This window comes from Macaca mulatta, chromosome 7, assembly GCF_049350105.2.
Source record: "Macaca mulatta isolate MMU2019108-1 chromosome 7, T2T-MMU8v2.0, whole genome shotgun sequence".
Lineage (NCBI taxonomy): Eukaryota > Metazoa > Chordata > Mammalia > Primates > Cercopithecidae > Macaca > Macaca mulatta.
In genome coordinates this window covers 149,376,555-149,399,291 of record NC_133412.1, presented here as the reverse complement: position 1 = coordinate 149,399,291, position 22,737 = coordinate 149,376,555, and the positions used below count along the sequence as shown (strand labels likewise).

The 22,737-nt window shown below is 39.3% G+C and overlaps 1 protein-coding gene across 18 annotated transcripts in view; it reads right to left on the bottom strand.

Moving 5' to 3' along the window:
- GPATCH2L (G-patch domain containing 2 like) overlaps positions 1-22,737 on the bottom strand; it is a 75,293-nt gene that overhangs the window by 40,629 nt on the left and 11,927 nt on the right. For 4 of the 18 annotated variants that reach the window (XR_013396466.1, XR_013396465.1, XM_077941532.1 and 1 more), the window contains exons 3-8: positions 19,236-19,300; positions 13,933-14,109; positions 12,343-12,422; positions 9,239-9,306; positions 7,893-7,947; positions 5,036-5,121 (exon numbers count right to left, since the gene is read on the bottom strand). Coding sequence is in view for 13 of the 18 variants with exons in the window: in XM_077941532.1 (XP_077797658.1) it covers positions 5,036-5,121; positions 7,893-7,947; positions 9,239-9,306; positions 12,343-12,422; positions 13,933-14,109; positions 19,236-19,300 (531 nt within the window). In the remaining 5 variants the exon portion in view is untranslated. Of the gene's footprint in view, positions 1-5,035; positions 5,122-7,892; positions 8,044-9,238; positions 9,307-12,342; positions 12,423-13,932; positions 14,110-19,235; positions 19,301-22,737 lie in introns of all 18 variants that reach the window. The other 14 variants (XR_013396467.1, XM_077941533.1, XM_015144172.3 and 11 more) reach the window with 6 other exon arrangements.

Sequence of the window (22,737 nt, the reverse complement as noted above, 5' to 3'; positions counted from 1 at the left end):
GGAAGGTCTCTCTGTCTTTTTTTTTTAACCCCAACTCTGTCCAAATGCCTCCTCTTATAGACCATTTGAGGCCATTTAAGCACCTCAAGAATCTGTATTACATCTAATTAGCAAATGACTCTGGAAGCCAACTCAAAGTTTTTAAAATTGCAGTTATCCTAAGGACGGGGTAGGGCAGTAACTACATAACAAAAATTTACCAGGATGCTAAATATTTACATATATTATTTCATTTTGATCCCCACTCAACCAATTTAAAAAGTATTGATATTTCCATTTTAAAGATGTAGAAATTGAGGTATGGGAAGATTAAGTCATTTGCCTGGGTGAAGCCAGGATTCTCACCCAGGTCTGCCTGACACTAATATCCACACTCTTAATCTCCTACCACCTATGCCAATGGTCTATGAAGAAAGTAGAAGTTATGAAACTTTTCATCCATTCATTAAGAAACATGTATAATATTTGCATACCAGGCTTATATCTGCCATCCTTACTGCAACTAAAAATAAGATTTCCCAAAGAAAAAATAGTTTATTTACAAAGGAAGCTGACCTATATGAAAAGAAGATATCAGTACTTTGCTATTTCAGAGCTTAAAGAAAGAATAAATTAAAATGGTAATGCATGACCAAATTATCTTCCAAAATAAAGGAAAGGTCATTACAAGTTGACCTTTCCTTTGAGTTGGAGAAAACTAAAACACTGCCATGAAAAGTTTTTGCACTCAAAAACTGCAACTGGTGACTTATGCATCACACAGATGCAACTGACCTGTATGTAGCAATTGAAAATCCTACTTATCATTTTCTTTGGTAATAACAGTAAGAAAAGCTATCCTTCACAATCAACAAATCTCTCATTTTGGGAAAAACTGCTTGCAGCACTAGTCTCCTTATTACAAGTTTGTGACTGTGCCCTTAACAATACCACTGCCTCTACCAGAACGCCAATCACACCATCTGCTGTTTGAGCAGCAGCAATTCTTAACACCACTACCAAGTATTACACCTTTAACAGCAAATCCCAATACTAGCAACCAAAACAACCAAACCAAAACAGTTGGTTTATGGATTTCACCCACACGGCCAGCCAACAATCCAACTATCCATACAGCCACCTGACAAAACTCTGCCCCCCCATTTATTAAGAACTATGTGCTGGGCACTGTGCAGATACTAACACTCTTCTTTACCTGCAGTAGGTTCTCCAAAACTAAAAGAAGTCCAGGGGTCTACCTCCCATAAGGAATGGTGCATACCATACCAAAGCACAGAGTTCGTGCCAATTATGAAATGGGAGCCCCTATTAAGCAAATTACAAAGCACCAGTCACAAACCCATATGCATTTAGGACAACAGTTCTTAACCCTGGCTGCACATTAATCACCTAGGGAGCTTTAAAATAATGCCAATGTCTAGGCCTCATTCCAGACCAATTAAATCAGAATCTCTGGAAGTAGGGCCCAGCATGGATATATTTTCTTAAAGCTTCTTAAGTGATTCCAACTTGCAGCCAGGGTTGAAAACCACCAAGTTAACTATTTCCAGAGTGGTATTCCCGAAATCCATAAATCTATTAGATGGTACAAAGACCACAAACCCTCCCATCCACTGCACCTGTCATCTGGGCTGTATTAAAACGATACATCAATAAAATGTTACTTTAAGATTATGGTCCAATTATTTATTTGTTTATAGCAATGAAATACTAAACAAGAGAGGATTTTAGGTCATGCGCCATCCTCCCAATGCCACCTGCCCCCACCTATTCTGAGAACCAGAAAGGCATACGGTTCTAGCAGGGAGGAAACTGTTGAAGAAGCAGCCTCAGCTCAGTAACCTGACAGGAGGGAACCTTCATAGTTCAGGCATGATTATCGAACTCTTTGTGCTCTTAAAGGAGAGTAATTATAGGCATGTGAAAAAAGGGAAGCACTCCCTGAGGAACTCTTCCTCACATGCTTCCCAAGAGGCAATAGGGCCATTAAAAATTCCATGATGAAGAGGAAAAACAGCCTGGGAACAGCCAGGAGGCAATACAGCAAATTAATACACCAGCCCTCCTCGGGGAAAGCTGTGATAAAACAGGAAACACTTCTCTTTGCAAAATAAAATTATACCACTAATGATAACATAGTCGCCACACACACACACACACACACACACACCCCATGCTAATGATGCATGTGAAATTTCCAATGCTGTCCAGATGCTTTCAAATAAATGTTTCCCTACTACAAATAAAATGGGACAGAAAAAAGATACAATTTCCATTCGAAACAGTTTTTAGTATAGTCTTTCACCTGCTTCTTCCGCCACTTACTCCTTCACACTCCTCCTTGGTGCCAGGCTTTTGCTAAATGATCCACTCTTTGCAAAGCCTACTGCCTGGTTCTGAATCCAGTCTCATCAGTCTGCCACACTGGACCTAAACGGTTCCATCCTCACTAACCCCCTGCTGGGGAGGAACTATTACAAAGGAGTGACCAGTTGCCCTGAGAGCTCAGTATGTCATCATTCACATTTTCTAAACATTGCATAGAAGTCACTTGCGCTGATCATTTCCTATGGAGCAGTGGTTGCCAAGTTTTATTGCTGTGCACCCTCAAGAGTAAAAAATCTGAAAAAAGATGATATGTGTAGTACATACACATAAAATATAAATACATGCTACTAGACACAAATGTACAATTTAAAACAAAAAAAAAAATTGAAGGATCAGCTATCAATAAATATAAGTTTAAAAATGTACCTCCCCTGTCCCAAAAAACCTTCATGTATGCAACCCACTTGGTATCTATTGCCCTGGGTATGATGTCTAGAAGTAAGGACAAAGAGGATGTATGATTATCCACATTCTCTCTCCTTTGCTTTCAGCAATGGTCCAAAACAATAAGCAATATTACCCTAAGGCTGAGTACATAGAAGCACAGTAGAGACTTCCTTAGGTTTCCAAGTTCAGCCACAAACACTGCCAGGCAAGAGAGTGAAGACAGTGATACAGATAATGAGATACACAAAGAAACAAGAAGCTAATGCCTAGTCCAGCCCCAGGATAAGGCTTTTAAAAGAAACAGGAAGCCTAACAAAAGTACGAATACTGATCTCAGCACAGCACAGCTCTAGGTAGCACAGGTAAAGTCAGGAGGGAAAGTAATCCACTTTCAGCATTCTGACATGGTATCATGCTACTCAAATCATTTTCCCAAACAGTATACACAGACATCATTTTATTTGGTATTAAGACAAACAGCTGAAGGACTGTTTTCCTATGGATTAAAATCTTGTTGTCTTCTCTGACAGCTTGAGCACAACCTCTAAAAAGATCTCCCTGAGCCTCGAAGTTAGGGGCCCCTCCTCTGTGCTTTTTCAAACCTTTATTGTAATTGTCAACTTCCATACCTGACTTTCCCATGAGAACATAAGCTCCTTGAGGGTGGTTTCTAAACAAAGAGGCTGGCTCACAGCAGGATCCCAGCAAACGCTGAATGAATTAATGATGAATAAACATCATGCTACTGAAGGAAACGCCTTACTACTAATAGTTTATATCACTCCACAATTTTCCACATTCTTTTTTTTTTTTTTTTTTTTGAGACAGGGTCTCACTCTGTCATCCAGGCTAGAGTGCAGTGGCATCATCACAGCTCACTAAAACCTTGACCTCCTGAGCTCAAGCGATCCCACCTCAGCCTCCCAAGTAGCTGAGACTACAGGTATACGTCACCAGACACAACTGATTTTTTAAAAAATTTTCTGTAGAAACAAGGTCTCACAATGTTATAGCCTAGGCTGGTTCCACATTCTTAATAACACCATTTGTGATGGTCTCTCTTTTCAAAAGACATTCTGTACAGAAATACCAATATTTCAGTAGAAAGATCTCGCAGTAGGTTATGATGCAAAATTTATTATTATAGCCCACAGTAGAAGTTCTAACTGTATCCACAAAAGAGTAACTTCTTTGTGCAGCCTGCACCTCAAAAACTATGAACATAACCATTTAAGAACTTATTAGGGAAAAAAACAGTTATCAGAACCTTGGAAAGAAATTCTTTGTGCCACCAGAAACAATAAAACTTCTAGGGTCCAGCCTATTAGCTACTCTTTTCTGCATAACAGCCCTGTAGGGGCTGCTACCATTAAAACCATATTTACTTCCCACGTCACCTAAAAGAAGTTATATTTGTAAGGAGTCATTCATTTGACTAATATATATTAATGCCTAACAAGTCCCAGATACTGTGTTAGGGAGTTATCAGGAACCAGACAACATCCCAGTACTCGGAAGCTTATATTCTCGTGGGAAAGACTGAAGGATAAAGTGAAAAAGAAAAAAAAGAAAAAGAAAAACCAAACCCACTAAAATAAACTAATAAGCAAATTCATTTCAGACTGTGATAGAGCAATAAAGGAAACAAACAGATAATGAGCAGGAAGTGCTGGAGGTGGCCCCTTAAGACGGGATGGTCTGAGTGGTCCTCCTTGACGAGGTGGCACCTGAGCTGAGACAAGCAGCAGCTCAAAGACAGTTTTCCAGTCAAAGGGAAAAAGAGCAAACGTTCAGAGGCAGGAAAGGACTGCTGCAATTTTTGAAGAACAAAACAGAACTCCCTGGTACTGCTGGATCTCTCCCGGACAGAGGGAGAAAATTATACGAAAGGAGGCTGTACATGCAGGAAGAAGTCAGATTATGCAGGGTTTTACAGGGTCATGGCAAGGAACATTAATAATGTTCTTTGAAGATGGGGATTTTAGCAGCGGAAATAAAATGAAATATGAGCCAGAAGACCTAGGTCAAAGTTGAGACTTAATCACATACTAGCCTTGGACCACAGGAAAGATACTTCACTGCTCTGCCTCAGTTTCTATATCTGTAAAACATCTATCCACCTCAAAAGATTCCTATGGATTAGGAGGATTGTCAGGATCAAATGGGATACTGTACACAAACATATTTTATAATTTCAGGAGTAACAGAAAGGAATATAGTATTGTCCAGAAGCAAATAACAGCTACTAAAAGACAATTACCTGGCAGAGCAGTGTGCTGGTGAACATCTTCGGTGAGAAGCATCGGCAAGAACGTCCAGTGAGTAAAGGGGAGACAGGGGATTGAACTGCAGGAATGAATAAGACTATTTTAGTAAGGCTTACAAGAAACGGACCTGATCCTAAAGGGTAACCTACACTTTGATTACTTTTCCCCTTTGACTGTCCAACTCTTTTGTCAAACACAGGCACTGTTCAGTAAAGTCACGCATATTTAATAGTGTGCCTGTGAATGTACCCAACCTGATCTAGCATGTCAAAAAAAAAAAAAAAACCCTAATCCTTATTAAACAACACTTTTTCAAAAACTTCTGATATACAGTAGTCACTTAAATGGCAGAAGACAGTTTTTTCCACATGATGTAACAGGAACTTGTGCCTGCTGATTATCAACTATGTATCAGCCCTTGTTCCCAAGATTAGCATGAAATTACCTTTTCATTTCCTTATCCTGGCAAATGTTTCCAAGAATAACTGACTGGTTGGCACATAACAGCAGCATCACATTGTGGAAAGAGAACTAGACTAAGAATTAGAACACCTTTTAGTTCCAATCTACCACTGATGTACTGGGTGTCAAAAATTACATAACCTCTGAGCTTTACTATCCTCATCTGTTAAATGAATATATCACTATCTGTCTTACCTAATTTTTTTTTTTTTTTTTTTTTTTTTTTGAGACAGACAGTCGTCGCTCTATCACCCAGGCTGGAGTGCAGTGGTATGAACTCAGCTCACAGCAGCCTCCACCTCCCGAGTTCAAGCAATTCTCCTGTCTTAGTCGCCCAAGTAGGTGACATTACAGGCACCCACCACCACGCCTTGCTAATTTTTGTTGTTGTTGTTGTTATTGTATTTTTAGCAGAGACAGAGTTTCGCCATGTTGGCCAGGCTGGTCTCGAACCCCTCACCTCAGGTGATCCACCTGCCTCAGCCTCCCAAAGTGCTGGGCTTACAGGCGTGAGCCACTGCGCCAGGCCTGCCCTACCTATTTTACTTTCATTACTACCATATTGCTTTTAGAGTATAATTTCAGTTTCTCATCTGCAAAAACATCTATTTGACTTCAAAATGTGGCAGTGAGGATCAAATGAGATCCCTCACTTTATGTTTGCTAGCTTTCTTTGGACTTTTTCCACAACCAATAGTCCTCTCCAAAAAGTTTAGAACTTAATACCTTGTGACATACAAAGACTGGAAGACCCTGGAATGATAACTTCAAACGTGTTTTATGAGAATACAAACTAAGCAACTGTTCTATCTGCCACAGAGGTTCCAATCTTGGTTCTACTAGCTGTATGACTTTGGGCAAATAGTATGAATCTTATAGATCTCCGGTTCATCATTTGCAAATAACAGATCTGGACCAGGTGACTGCCACAGGTCCTCTTCTGCCTTTAGATCCTCTGATGCAAACATGATTAGTGCTCTAGCTTAGTGTTCCCCAAACTGCAGTCTCTCACATACCACCTTCATGATTTTCCTTAGCTGCCTAAAACCTGTACTACTGTTTACTTATTATTTTTCCTCATATCAATTATTTTTGCTCAGCTTTGTCCTTACTACATTTCTGTGAAATAACAAGCTTGATATAATAATTACATCTTTTCCAATGTAAACTGTAATACATAACTTAAAAATTGTGTGTCCACATGCCATCTAAAATCATCTCATACACATACACCAGTTAAGTCTTCTACCACTCTAGTTCATTTTGAAACAGCAGATTCATAATGAAGATTCCAAGTCTAAAATGTGGATCATGTGTATCAACTCAATAAGCTACTAAGTCGTTAAAAAAAAAAACACGACAAACAGGAAGACTACAACTTTTCACCTGTCAGTGTTCATCTATTTTACAACTAATCACCAAGATAAAGCAATCCTCCAAAAAAAAATCACAAAGCTTCACACATAAAGAAACATATCGATAACTACTATGAATTAATTTTTAAATTGTGAGCCCTCCACATGGGCCTAAATATGCCAAGGGCCCCCCTCAGGGGGTTGCTAGGGAAAAGACTAAGAAGGAGAGGCTCTACGGCAGGGGTCCCCAACCCCAGGGCCGCACAGCAGGAGGTGAGCTGTCAGCAAGCAGCTGCTTCCCATCACTGGCATTACCGCCTGAGCTCTACCTCCTGTCAGATCAACAGCCACATTAGATTCTTATAGGAGTACAAACCCTACTGTGAACTGAGCAAGCAAGGGACCTAGGTTGTGGACTCCTTATGAAAGCCTAATGCCTGATGATCTGTCATTGTTTCCCATCACCCCCAGATGGGACTGTCTAGTTGCAGGAACACAAGCTAAGGGCTCCCATTGATTCTACATTATGGTCAGTTGTATAATTATTTCATTATATATTATAATGTAATAATAATAGAAATATAGTGCACAATAAATGTAATGCACTTGAATCATCCCGAAACCACCCTCCTCACCATGCCCCCAACCCGGGTCCATAGAAAAACTGTCTTCCACAAAACTTGTCCCTGGTGCCATAAGGTTGGGGACCACTGCTCTAAGGCTTTGACCCCACTTCACCCAGAGCAGCTCTACCTTCTGCTTCATACGTTTAGGCTTCAACATAGTACTTCTCAACGCAGGATTCTCATGTTGAACTAAACCATATGCAAATGAGATTCATTCCGCTTTCTTACTGCAAAGTTCAAAACTAAAATAAAAACAGGATTCCTATGAAATATATGCTACAAGAAACTAATGATCACAGTTGAACCTACAAAGAGGAAATAGCTGCAGTTTTTACCAGTAAGTATTGGTTACTCTTAGAAAACAGTTCTCCAAGAAAATCAAAATAACAAGAAAGAGGAAACCTTACCTCATGTGCACAAGCAGAAATGTGAGGAAAATCAGAAGCCAACGCTTTATTCTTTCTAAAGAAAAGGAAACCAAATGATAAAATAAAGATGACAAAGAAAAATGATCTTACCTGATTTCGTTCTCTTTTCCCAGCTGATGGTAACCAGAAACTAAAGAGAGGGAGAGAATAACAGGAAAGAAAACAATAAAAGAAGTGATAGGAAAATTACAGAAGGGAGAAGAAGATAAGATGTTGGAATAATGAAGTAAAGACAAAGCAGGGAATAGAAAAAAGATGCAATCAGAGGAGAAGACATTAAATGCATGTGAAGGTTCTGGAAAAAAAAAAAAAACAAAACCTCTTCAAAGGAAAAAGCCTTGTAATGGAATGTAAAAGACTGGACAATAGAAATAAACCCAAGATTACAGTGTGACACCAATACTCTCTCAGTTGTGCAGTGACAACAGAAGCCTCAACTCAACAAGGGCATAAACCACACCCACATCTTTATTTTCTATGTTAAAATTAGCCCGGGTTGGATGTGTACAGGATCATAACTGGGTACTGACCGTGATGCATACAAGATATATGAAAGAACCAACCATTTTAGGGGACAAGGCTGTCACGAGAATTTGCAGAATTATTTTCCTGTAGCTACATACAGGCTTCCTACAGCACTCACCACAGTAACTAGAACAAGATATTTCACAGGTTGGGCGCAGTGGCTCACATCTGTAATCCCAACACTTTGGGAGGCCAAGGTGTGCAAATCGCTTGAGCCCAGGAGTTCAAGACCAGCCTGAACAACACGGCAAAACCCTGTCTCTACAAAAAATACAAAAATTAGATAGGCGCAGTGGCACATGCCTGTAGTCCCAACTATTCAGGAGGCCAAAGTGGGAGGATTGCTTGAGCCTAGGAGGCATAGGTTGCAGTGAGCCATGACTCCACCACTGCACTCCAGCCTGGGTGACAGAGCCAGACCCTGTCTCAAAAAAAAAAGACATTTCCCTATGAAAAGGTCTAAAAATGGGAAGAGAATATAGGAGGATAGAGGCAATCATCCATTTTGGAAAAAAAATTTAGAGACAGAAAAATTAGTTTAAAATAAACATCTTTACTGGAGGCTACTAATGCAGCATCTGCAGGTATAAAAAAAACAATACAATGAAACTAGTCTAGAAAGGAAAAGAAAATCACTGTCACAGGTTTAGGATGTTGCCATCTTTAACTGTTATAAAGTACAAATCTTTAAGATCTCTTTGAGCTCTGAAGCCTGATTTCTAAGTTGCTCCATAAAACTCCCCTCCGCCTCCTCCTCCAAGGAGCAGACTAGCACAGCCAGTAAATACGTAAGCACTTACTCTTTCTGCCGAGGGTCACTAATGATATGGCTTATCCTCTCAGTCCCCAAAGTGTTTATGCTGGTCTCCTAAAAAGACAAGGCAGACAAGAGTATCATCCAACCACAGAAACAAACATATAAAGTACAATATCAACCTTTCCCATAATTGTGCCAGCTAAGGCAACCTCAAAAGGCACATGTTAAAAATCAATCTTAAAATAAAACAGCAACTATATTTCTTTTTATTGGAATTCATCTTAAAAGTATTACATGTTACCCTACATTTATTATTCTCCAGTGATCCAAAAGTCTTTATCAACACTTTATAGACACTATTCACCATATATGGTATTTTAATAAGTACTATACCTCCTGGAACTACTGCAGTATATAGGAGTAAAAATCCTTTTTAGAAAATTCAACAGTAGCCAATTTTTAACAGGGCAGCACACCAAGCTCCCTAGAGCTATGTGATTATAGTTCCAACAGCCTTCATCCTGGGACGTTACTAAATCCTCACTGGTAAAAGTCTCTGCTGACTAAATATAAATACATCAAAAGAGTTTTGTGACTTGCAAAAATTGTTACTCTGTACTTTGTCCCTCAAACATCATCTCAAGAAATAAAAATAGAAATTTGTATAAAACTGATTCCTAAATTCAGGGTTCTCAACATCATTAGTATAAAAGCTTACCCATAACACTACAAATAGTTCAGAAATCAACCATTTCCAAAAAATTGGAAAACGGCAATTCACTCTTCATTTGAGTACATTCCCAATGCTTACCTACCATGGCACCTGGGAAAGCATACCAACACACATCTGAGTAGCTGTTGTGTTGAGATAACACAAGTCACGGGCGTGACTGTCAAGAATGTCAAGGCTGTTCTTTAAACACATTTGTGTCTGGACAAATGTTATTATCTGTATTCATCTATATGTGTGGACTGTCCTAAACATCAGGCTACACATTTCAGCTGAACTGGCTATAGAAAAATTACCCTGAGGTCAGAGTCCGGGCAGTAGTGGAGTTAAATGAGAAGTTTTCATATACTATCTTCTTCACATTCTGCATTTCTTATAGCTATGCCTCCTGGTCACAGACACAGACATGGTAGGGGGGCCAAGGGAAAAGATGGTTGAAAAATGAGCTATTTGTTACAGCAGAAAAATTATTAACTTAAAGTGCCGTAATGTTTAAATTTACAGTTTATTACTGTGTAAATTACAAGCAGTACTTTGTGTAATTAGCAGCTCACTGGCAGGGAGCTGTGAATGAAACTCATTATTTACGATGACAATTTAGAAAACCAGAAGCGAGATGGGGGAGGGAAGAAGGGGGCAGAGCGGTGACCTCTGCTAGAAATGATAAATATCGCTGTGAGGTGATGAAGATGAATTAAACAAGTAAATATTATCCTACTCATTTGACATCATTAAAGGCACATCCAATAGGCTCTCATTCCCTTCCAGGCAAACTAAAGGGAAACCTTCAAGACAAAGTGACTTGCCTCCATGGACGTGGATGGCTCTCATTTTATAAGAGCTGAAAGAAAGTAACATAGGTGGCAGGGGGAACATTATCTGTCAAGCCTAAACAATAAAAGTAAAATCCTCTCCTTCCTCCACCCCATGTGCTGCTATTCTGCTAGCTATCCCTGTTAACAGTAAGCTCCCGGAGCAGCAAAAGCAGCGCTTTGTCTGTAAAATGAGTAATTCGAAAGGTATCAGTCTTCCAATAATCAAATGTCTTCTAATTCAAGATTTGAACTTGAGGCCGGGCACGGTGGCTCATGCCTGTAATCCCAGCACTTTGGGAGGCCGAGGCAGGTGGATCACCTGAGGTCAGGGGTTCGAGACCAGCCTGGCCAACATGGTAAAATGTTGTCTGTACTAAAATTACAAAAAAATTAGCCAGGCAAGGTGGTGGGTGCCTGTAATCCCAGCTACTGGGGAGGCTGAGGCAGGAGAATCGCTTGAACCTGGGAGGTGGGAAGTTACAGTGAGCCGAGATAACACCACTGCATTCCAGCCTAGGTCACAGAGCGAGATTTCGTCTCAAGAAAAGAAAAAAGATTTGAACTCAAATTGAAAGATAAAAAGAAATAAGTATCCTGGGCTCGTCTGGAAATAAACAGCCTCATTTTTTTTGCATGCCTAAAACTTCAGAAAACTGTTCCCTAGTCAGGCTATAAAACAGTATCCCCTTAAGGGAAGCCAGACTGTGGCACACATTGTGCCACCTAACAGGCATTCTAAATGCTTACCAAGTTACAACTTGTAACTTACCAAGTTTGTTCTTACCAAGAACAAACAAATTAATGCTTCAATGCCACTCCTTTCCTTATTCTTTGCCCACTACCATCTTCTCTGAATGAGGATGAGCCCCTGTCTTAATTTATTTCTCAATCTCAAAGTAGAGTAAAAAATAAAATTCAATAAAAATGTAAAAAGACAAAAGTAGACCTGGGTTCAAATCTCTATTCCACCATTCCTATCTGGGTAACATCAGACATTCCTTAACTTCTTCGAACCTAAGTTTTCCTCATCTGCTGAAGGGGCTTGCCCTTTTTCTACAAGGTTGCTGGAAGGATTAAATGAGTTGAGTCCCTGGCATCATCCCTGGCAAAGGCAGAACTGAATAAACAGCAGATAGTTCTCCCTCATGGCTGAGGGGCTCTTGAAACTCAGTAACAGTTTTTTTTTTTTTCTTTTTTATGAATTCTAGGATGAAAGACCAAAGTTAGGAAAGAACAAAGATGCATTCATGAATTCAAGAGGAGTCATAAAGAAGCCAAGAATATTTTAACTTACACAATAATAACATAACATTAATCAAAAGTTACAGAAGGCACAGCTCAGGCTTGTAGGTTTATAGGCAACAGACACTGTAATGACAGTGTTTGCTTTGTCAGAACTTCTGTATGAATTACGTTTCATCTTTTATTTGTATATCCATTCACATTCTACATAATGTTCACTCTTGTAAACTCCCAACACATTCCAGTTGGCTCCATTAACTTCAGGGAGTTCTGTAGCACCTCTGATTGTTAACAGGGTACACAACTCCCATAGGGAATATTATCTCCCCACTGAGCCCAGCAAACTGTGAGAGGTATCACCTTCCCAACCAGCCTTCTTCGCCCCTTTCTGAGGCACCGAGCTGCAGCTCCAGGCAGACGATTCAAGCGAGCATGATACCCTAAAAAAAGAAGGAAGGCCTCAAATACCGAATGCAGAAAATCCAAATGCAATCCTATGTTTCTAGAACAGTGAAGGCTTTACCCCCAGGATCTTACTAGATTGACCTTTAAACTCGTATCACAGAGTTATCTGCCGAGGATTTATTATTCCCAGGTCTTTGTCACTAGCAGTATGATCACAGGCATGCCATTTACCTTTGACCTAGGCATCCTCCATCTATAAAAGAGGGATAATCACTCAGTCCTACCTTACTGGGCTGTTTTGAAGACCCAATGAATAGCAAATAGAAGGGACTTTATAAACTGAAAACACCACACAAACATAAGGTACTATTAACAATTTTTAACTTAAAATTAAATGTTAGTTTCTATGTCAAAAACATTCTAATTCATGACATAATGGGGAAAATAGCACGCATCAGATAACCCAATTTTTCTCACTGCTGCATGTGTTCTACACAAGGAAAGAACAACTAGAGGAAACCCACACCAAAATGTTATTAATGAGATTGTCTCTGGATATGACATTATAGGCCATTTTAAGTTTCTTACTATTCTTGCTTATCTGTATATATTTTAAATGGTCCATTAGAAACTTTTAGAAATGTTCATCAAAATGTTCAATAAAGCAATGTGTGCCTCAGCCAGTCCTTACCAAGAACCAACCGCTGGTTCACCATGACAAAAAAAATTCACCATGACAAAATCCTACATAATACGAGTTTACATCTCATAGTGTGATTGTGATCACCAACCGATGTTCAACAAATTCTTGACAACTGATTAACTGGTTGATTATGGGTTACTGGGAACCCTAGAATCATAAATTTATAGAGCTAAAATAAATGGTTTTGTCCAATGTCACATATCTTAAGTGATGACCCTGTCATCCCAAGAAAATGAAGCGACTATCACAGAGCTTGGTAGACAGTACCAGAGTATTAACACCACATTTCCATCTCTCTGTCCTAGGTTCTTTCCACCCACTTTGCTACATCATAATTGAAGAAAAAGCAAAGGGAAAAGGAAACATATTTGTGTTAAAGTCCCCAATAATAGGGTCATTAAAATAGAACTACTTAAATTATTTTAAAAGCATCCATTTTTAAAACACCATTATATGTGAATACTCTTACTGAAAATAAGAATGTGTAGATGAATGTTCTTATTGAAATCTGTTCTCTTCCAAAACCCGATACTCAATAACCTATCAGTTTCACATCAGGATAAGCAGCTGTCACTAAATCTGGCACAAACGGCAATGGCAAGCTGAAGGAATACCCTGCTAATATATATGTCCCAAGAGTTTCCATGGATTAGTTTAGGAAGGAATGGAGAGAACCTTAAGCTTTGAGACTTACTTTGAATCCTCTAGAAAATCCCTGAGCTAGCTCCAAAATTCAGATAGTTAATGTGTGACTGAAGACATGAGTATGCTTGCTAGGAGATGATTGCTCTGCCCAAGGAGAACCATAAAAGCATTAAGTTCTTGGTCTCCTCAGAACTCACCTCTTTGAGCTGGCCGAGAAGGTAAAAGGAATGTGGAATCTGAAAATTTATCCAATCCAGAATCCATTCTTTCTACTTCAGAACAATGATCAGGAGCCCACTTGGGCAGAAGATTAGCAACAGTGAATCCTGGGACACATTCTCCTTCATAGAACCAATCACTCTGCTCATCGTCACCTAAAGTAAAGAGATCATATCATAAGCTAGAATTTTAAACTAGGTCTGAGAAAAACAAATGAGAGGGATGATTTCTTAGTGCTATAGTTTTGATCATCCTTTTTTTTTCCTTTTTGAGACAGAGTCTTGCTCTGTCACCCAGGCTGGAATGCAGTGGCATAATCACATGTTCAGGCAATCCTACCACCTCAGCCTCCCAAGTGGCTGGAACCACAGGCTCATGCCACTACGCCTGGTTATTATTATTATTATTATTATTATTATTTTTAAGATGAATTCTTGCTCTGTTGCCTAGGCTGGAGTGCAGTGGCATGATCTCAGCTCACTGCTCCCCTCAGCTCTGCCTCCCCTCCCGAGTTCAAGCAATTCTCCCTGACTCAGCCTCCTGAGTAGCTGGCATTACAGGCGCCGCCACCACGCCCGGCTAATTTTTTTATTTTTTAGTAGAGATGGGGTTTTTGCCATGTTGGCCAGGCTGGTCTTGGACTCCTGACCTCAACTGATCTGCCTGCCTCAGCCTCCCAAAGTGCTGGGATTACAGGCATGAGCCACCGCACCCAGCCTTTTTTTTTTTTTTTTTTTTTTAATTCTTTGTAGAAACTGGGTCTCCTTATGTTGCCCAGGCTGGTCTTGAACTCCTGGGCTCAAGCAATCCTCCCACCTCAGCCTCCCAAAGTGCTGGAATTACAGGCTGATTATACTTTTAAATAAATCAAGGCACACTAAAAAGAAATTGTTCTGGTTCTTCTCGATTCATATTGCAATGAAAACTGAAACGTCAACCTGATTTCACATAAATGTCATACTGTGTTAAACTGGACTGCTTTAACAGTTAAAAATAAATAAATAAAGCTACCACTTACTAGGCCCTTACAACCTACCAGGATCCATGCTAAAAATCTGTAAATATGCCATCTCTTTCAAGCCCTACACTAACTCCAACTTACAAACAAGGCAACTAATGCCTAGAGAAGTCAAGGTCAATTTAGTAAACAACGAAGCCAGGATCTGAACCCAAAGCCTGACTAACTCAGAAGCCTGAGATCTTCATTACAAAAACAAACTGCCTCCCTTATACCATTCTCAGTGGTATAAACTTGGGAGTTCAAAGCCCATAAATGTTTCTCAATTCAAAGCTAGCTATTCCTGAGGGATTTCTTGCTATATTTGCCTCTCTCATAAAAGGTGAATAAAGAATATACGTCTATACTTCATTTTATCCTTGGTATCTCATTAATGGGACAGAAATCATCTTGACACTAGCAATCCAAGCTACTGGGGAAAAAAACAAAAAACCACAGCAACAAATAACATAATTCCCTAAGACTTTTCAATAAGTTATACCATTTTCCCAAGACCATATTGTTAATTAACAGCAAAGTCACAACCAGATCCATATATCCAGACTGTTGGTACAAACTTCTCTCTACTGGCTGCAATGATAGTATCTCAGTTTCCACTAGAGTTTATTCCTGCCAACAAAGAATAGATAATTTTATGTCTGCCACACCATACTCCTTTCAAAATAGCAAAGTTGAAGGAAACTATTACAAGAATATCTAAAAGAGTTCACAATGTAGTCATTCTCTAATGTACACTGGATTCCAGAGAAGTTGCTCAGAACATGTCAATCCCATGAAGTATGAGATTCATGGGTCATTAACACCCAGGATAGTAACTCTTAAATCACTGTGGAGATCTCCAAAATGGGCAATGAAAACTGCATTCTGGTAAAAAGCAGCAGATATTACAACTAAGAAAGTTACTCAAAGTGTTCCCTTATGAAAACACACCACAAACAGCTGTCTCTCTGATACAGTAGTTCTCAACTTTGAGCATGCATGAGAAGCACCAGAAGGGCTTGTTAAAACATGGACCGCTGAGACCTAACTCCAGAGTTTCTGATTATAGCCTAGGCAAGACCAAAATTGTGTATTTCTAACAAGTTCCTTCATGATGCTAAGCTGGCCTGGGGACCATGTTTTGAGAATCACTATTCTAAAAGCATCTCACGAAATCAGATACATAGATGAACTGAAGACAGGCATTAGTGCATAATAATTAGTTTCTCTGTACTTCAATATATTAATTCTTTTCTTATTCATAAGCATTCCTCAGGACATTTATTGAAATAGTATATTTAATTAGGCCATGTTTTCTGATGACAAATGGCAAACTATAATGGATTTTTTTTGGTTCTCAAGCATTCATTCAAGATTTTTAATAACACAAAAAGGGACTCTCTGAACTAGAAGGAACATTGTGAGATCATGTAGACCAGTAGTCTTCAATCAGGGTTCACTAAGATGCCTGACAGAGGAGCTCCTTAAAAGAGTACTGCCAGGGAATAAGCAAGAAGCTGGATGGATCAGGTTCCTGACCTCTGGCTCCTCTAGAATTTTGCTTTAAACCAAATAGGCTTAGTTGTTTTACAGTCTGAGAATCTATGTATGATTTTGTTTGGGGGAAAAAAAGGAGAGTTTTCCCTTTAATTGGATTATCAATAATTATTTATTAAGCATTTACTATATGCCAGGAACATGCTAGGTACTGCAGTTGCACATAGTAACTCCTGCCTTGAAAAGCTTCAAGGGAAAAGACGTGTACCTACAAACAATAACATTATCTAGTGAGTACTAAAAGAAACAGTAAGTATAATACAAGGAGCCACAGAGAACAAAGGAGAAAGGGCTATTGGCCAGAATCCCCTCAGCAAACACATGGCACATTTAAATGGGGTCATTGCAGAGATGTAATGAAGTGACTATTCACAAAGGTGTAGACAGTACTAACAAGAAACCCCACAAGGGATGGTGAAGCACATCAGGTAGAGCCAGCACAGCAGGAGGCCCTTACCATTCCTAGACCTGGAGTGGCAAGGGAAAGAATGGTTATCAGAGTCCAAAGAACTGCAGTTATAAAAGAAGTCTGCCAAACAAGAGTGGTGGCCCTCAGCAGAGGAACATAACCACTGCCAACCAGCAATCCAACAGAAAGGGTATCAGGGAAAGCAATAATCTAATGTGGTAGACTGCATTAGCGTTTCCAAGTCCTCTCTATAATAGAATCATTCATCCATGCCTTTTGCTCTTTGTCATTGGATTCCACAGTACCTTCCCTTTTAGGAAGAGCACACTTCCTCATCCTACTGACACTGGGCTTGGTCATATGACTTGCTTTACATAGTAGAAAATTAACAGACATGATTCAAGCAAAGGTTTTAAATATGTACACGTGGTCTAGCCTGGTCACCAGGCATTTACATCCTCTGCCACAGGAAGTCCATGCTGCCTATCACCATTGCTCCTCCACCCTAGGTCCCAAAATACAATACACTGAGAAGATGTAAACCTAACTTGAAGCCTGGAGACCAGTGGAGCCCAGACGAGATCAGTGGAACCATAGGCAACCCACAACCCCAAAGCAAAAAATTAGTGTGGTAAACTGTGATAAGCCACTAAAATTTGGGGGCTGTTAAGCAGCATTACCACAATAAATACTTGACTAATATATCCAGTATCATTCACCTCCCTCCCTTCGGTCTTCTGTTGATGCCTCCTATAGGCCAACTCCAACAAGAAATTGAAACCAAGAAGACCACCTGATATAGTTCATAAATATGCTCTTGCAGGGGCAAAAGGAAAACTGTGTCTTGGTAGATGACCACTCATTCAAGGAAGATGAGGATGAGATTTCAGGCAGAAAGACCAGCATAAACAAAGGCACAGAGGCAAGAAATTCCATAGCTTTACACTGAGAATGCTAAGCATCAATGTCACCAGAATGTGTGAAGCTGAAGCAGAGAAAGAGAGGAAAGTTGGGTCTACAGAATATTCTATAATCTCTCATGATAAACTAAGGAATCCTTATCAGTGAAAAGGCTTTCCAAAGGCCCAAAAACTTAATCTGCTGTAACAGGTCCACACTTTCTTCCATCTCTATAATTATGCATCATAACCTTTAAGAGGTGCATTTTGATATTCCTAGAACTGTAGAAAAGCAAAGAAAAAGAGCAAATACTGGTAACTCATTCATGGAAAGACATCAGACTTTCCTGGTATGAGATAATAAAATCAAAAGAGCCTACCTGTACACACATACACATAATCTCTAATGACACCTAATTCCCTCAGAATCTAAAAGACAGAAATGTACTCACAACAACCTCCATTACAGTAGGAAGCTCAACAACTCCAGGAGGATAAACTGCCTTATGCCTACAACTTTGAGGCATGAACAAGATGCTGTCCCCACAGTCCTTCTCCAAAAATCAGGACTTGGATGCTAAGTCTCACAGCCCCAGTATCCCTTCAGTTACTGGGGAAGCTACCTGGATCAACCTAGACATGTAGCCACTACGTCAGTCCTTTAATTGCTTAACCCATGGAGAAAAATTATTGGACTTTGGAGCTAGAAGGGACTTTAGAAATCCCTAAGTCCCCTATTTAGATTAAGAAAACCACAGTCCAAAAAGGCTATATAAAATTTTTATTGGCATGTGGCCCCACACAAGTCTAGAGGACAAACATTTTCTAAAATACCCTGATATACAGGCAAAGTTTTAAATTAGTGTTTAGGTAGTAAAAATAAAGAACTGGTAATTAACATACACCAGCCTTATTCACAGGACTCTATACTCCAGGAGTTTTACTTTGAGGAAGATGATGTTTTATACAATATATTCACCTAGAACACTATAATCATTATAAATAAGGCTATAAAAGTGACAAGATTTTCTCTATATGAAAATAATGTCTTAACACCTAAAAAAAGACAGTAACACATGAAGCTATTTCTTGATTCTAATAAAAAGAAACTTCCCAATGTCCCAGGCTCGACACATTGACCACCTAGACCAACGATTCCCAATGTCTGATCTACCGGCATAAGAATCAGTTCAGGTGCTTGTGAAAAATGCAGATTCCAGGGGCCAACTCTAGACCTATTTATTTCTAGGAGCTCAGGACTGTGCGGTTTTAACAGTTCCCTAGGTGGCTCTCATATGCCTTAAAGTTTAAGAACCACTGCCATAGACAGTCACCATGTTCTCCATGAGTCACTCCTATGATTATTCAAACATTTCCATAAACACGGAACCAATGTCCCAAAGCTGGGATCAACATTACCTTGTCGCCCTTCATCATTGGTAAAGAGCCCAGTGTCACTGCTGCTACACACACTGCTGGTTTCACTGTAAAAAGAGTAAAACACAAGAGAACTCATCAGCTCCAGTCAATAAGCACCGTACGCTTATTATGGTTTTCAAGCTTCCCTGATTTCACTCCAACCTATTAGCCAATCAGATACGTAAATTTCATTGGGAAGGTACAAAATTTTATTTTCCTCCCCAAACAAAAGAAATATAAGAGGAGAATTCTAAAATTTTCACTTATATTTTAAAGTACTAAAAAAAATCTAAAGTCACTTTGTTAGTTAAGGACTAGAAAGCTATTAAAGCTCAAAGACATAATCTCAACCTAGTTTGATATATTCAACAACACAAATTTACAAATTTACCAAACAATTTTATTCTTAAATATTGCCAACTATCAGTCTCCAATGAAGCTATGTAATTTTAAGACGTCTAGCATCTTTAAAGTTTTCCCCCATTTACAAAGAAGTAAACAAAAATCCATGAACAAGAAAAAAAAATGGCAAAACTTGTTTTCTGAATTTACTGTCCTCCTTCATATTGAGCAGATACACAAAACTCATTCTGAAAAAAGGAACTAAAGTTAAAAACAAAAATATAAAAACAAACTTCATTTGAACTCACTGAAATATAGCTTTTGTCCCATGAAATTCTGCCCAATCTGTTTCATTTTCTGAGCTATTGCTCACAGTTGATTCTGTTTCTTCTGATGGTGCGCTTCTAAATTTGATTTTTCTGGTTCAAGAAAAACTTCTCAATCCTCTACAGTATTAGCTATTTCCTTGATTGGGAGTATTTCCTTCCAAGTTAGTCAAAAAATTTTTTTCACCTACTCTAGAAGATGCAAGAAACCAAAGCGAGGAAGAAGCATTTTCACCATGCTATAGAAAACATAGGCTTGGCAAAATCCCAATCTATATTCCTGGATCAAAAATCTGAAAACATTTTGTATTTTGCAACATTTCCAAACACCCTTCCAACACTAAATCTTTAAAATGCCAATTAAATTAAGGAGCAATGCTTTCCTTACTCAAGCTTGTCCCTGAATATCAGACGCAAAAGATCTGTCACAGAAATAGTCAACAAACAAACCCTATCTTTTTTTTTAAAGTTCTGGGATACATGTGCAGAATGTGCAGGTTTGTTACATAGGTATACGTGTGCCATGGTGGAACAAACCCTATTTCTTCTTTTTTTTTTTTTTTGGAGATGAAGTTTCGCGCTTGTTGCCCAGGCTGGAGTGCAGTGGTATGATCTCGGCTCACTGCAACCTCCACCACGCAGGTTCAAGCAATTCTCCTGCCTCAGCCTCCCGAGTAGCTGGGATTACAAGAGCGCACAACCACACCCAACTAATTTTTGTGTTTTTAGTAGAAACGGGGTTTCACCATGTTGGTCAGGCTGGTCACGAACTCCTGACCTCGTGATCCGCCCGCCACGGCCTCTCAAAGTGCTGAGCCACTGTACCCAGCCCAAACTCTATTTCTTTATAGATTCTTTCATTTCATTTTCTTATGTACTTAATATAAGCTGGGCCTCCAACTATATTACCCAATTATTATAACATTGCTAGAAAAGCAACTGAACCACATCCAAGTGAAATAACAGTGTAAAGAAAGTCATCTTAACATGCAGCTCCAAAGGTTTTTGCTCTCAACGTTTTACTAGGAAATTTTTCATCACTTAGATTCTGCAAGTAACATTTTGCTTTCCTTGTTTTTTCACACATCTCTCTATCTAACCTTCCCACCAGAGAGTCTTTGAAAACAGAGGCACCCTAGGTAAGCCAGATGACTGGGCATGGCATCTACTTTCTGACAAGTATATTATCATAGGAATCGAGCCTAATAAAACACTATGGAGCCCTCTTGTCCACTGTTAACACTGTAAACTTGGTACTGACTTGAAAATGCTTTCATCTTAACTGCTTTTCTTTTCAAGTTCTGAAGATGAACTGTTTGCCTTTCAAGGTGCAATTAAAGGGTATGGTTTTCAAACTAGCAAAAATTCTTAGTTTTAAAACTGTAGATCAATAGCTTTTTATTCTATATTTTTTATATTTTTACATTCTATCTATAGATCAGTGTTTTGGTTGCATTATGTTCTATAATTTGAAACTCATACTTATTGGTAAAAGCAGAGTCAATAAAGTAAAAACCCAATCTCAGTACCAGAAACATCAAAAACTATGGTTCTCAACTAGAGACAATTTTGCAGCCCCTCTCCCAATTTGGCAATATCCAAAAACATTTTTGATACTCATGACTTGAAGCAGAGGAGGAGGAGTTGGTGAACTACTGACATTTAGTGGGCGGAGGCCAGGGATGCTGCTCAACATCCTGCAATGCACAGCACAGCCCCACAACAGAGAATTATCTGGCCCAAAATGCCAGTAGTGCCTAAGTTGCGAACCCTGATCCACGGTGATGAACAAAGCAGAGGGCTGGAAGAGGTAGGCCGTCCCGTTTAGGGAAACTACTTGAGAAGAGAGGAGCCTGTGCACGTTAGCTGGATGCAGCAGTCAACATCCCATAGAAGCAACAATACCACTTCCTTGCCATGGCTGGGCCAGGGCCTCAAATGATCTGAAGCCTCCAGATCCAGAAACAATCAGAAGGCAGCCGGACCTTCAGACAAACTGGTAGAACTGAAATTACTCACGAGTCATACAGTTCACCCTTCCTTGCCTAATCGGGGCAGAAAGAAGATCCTGTAACCATAGAAGAGAATGATCCATGGATCCAGAGAAAAAAAAATATCTTGCTCATCTCAATGTCCCCAATGCCTAGCATAGCGCCTGGCACATATCAGACATTCAGTAAATGTTACGTAAATGGAATGAACTTGTTCTAGACACCTCTGTTGCCTGCCCTTATACAGCCTTGTGGCATGTCACTTCAACTCTTTAGTCCTATTTCCCTACATGTAAAATGTGGATGGATTATTAAGGATGTGACAGTATGAGGTATGTGACCCTGCTTTGTGAACTCTAAAGCAATACACAAATGCAAAGGATGAAAGATTAGAAAGCTACTTCTAGGGCACCAAGTCTGTGTCTAAGTATTATTTTAGAGGTTAATAGTAGTAATTTCCTCACTGACAATCTTCTCATTAGAACAGTACTCTAAATTTTATCAGATGCAAACCTATTTTCATTTTAAATGGAAAAACAAATATGGCCTATGAAATCTATTATTTTTCCTGCACTGGGTTTCATCCAAAAGAGAGGAGGCACTACTCTCAGCCAAGATCTACAAGTGCCTCAGGAAGGGGTTTGCTACTTGAACTGAGTTTATTCAGAAAATTATTAATATAGAAGGCTACTATTAACGATACCAAAAATATCATTCACTGAGTTCGACTGCAGGCCAGGTAATATACTAAGCACTTTATACTAATTATTCTTCTTCTACCCCCAAACTCTACAAGGTAAATACATCAACCTCATGTTACATATGGAAAGGGGCTTAGAGAAA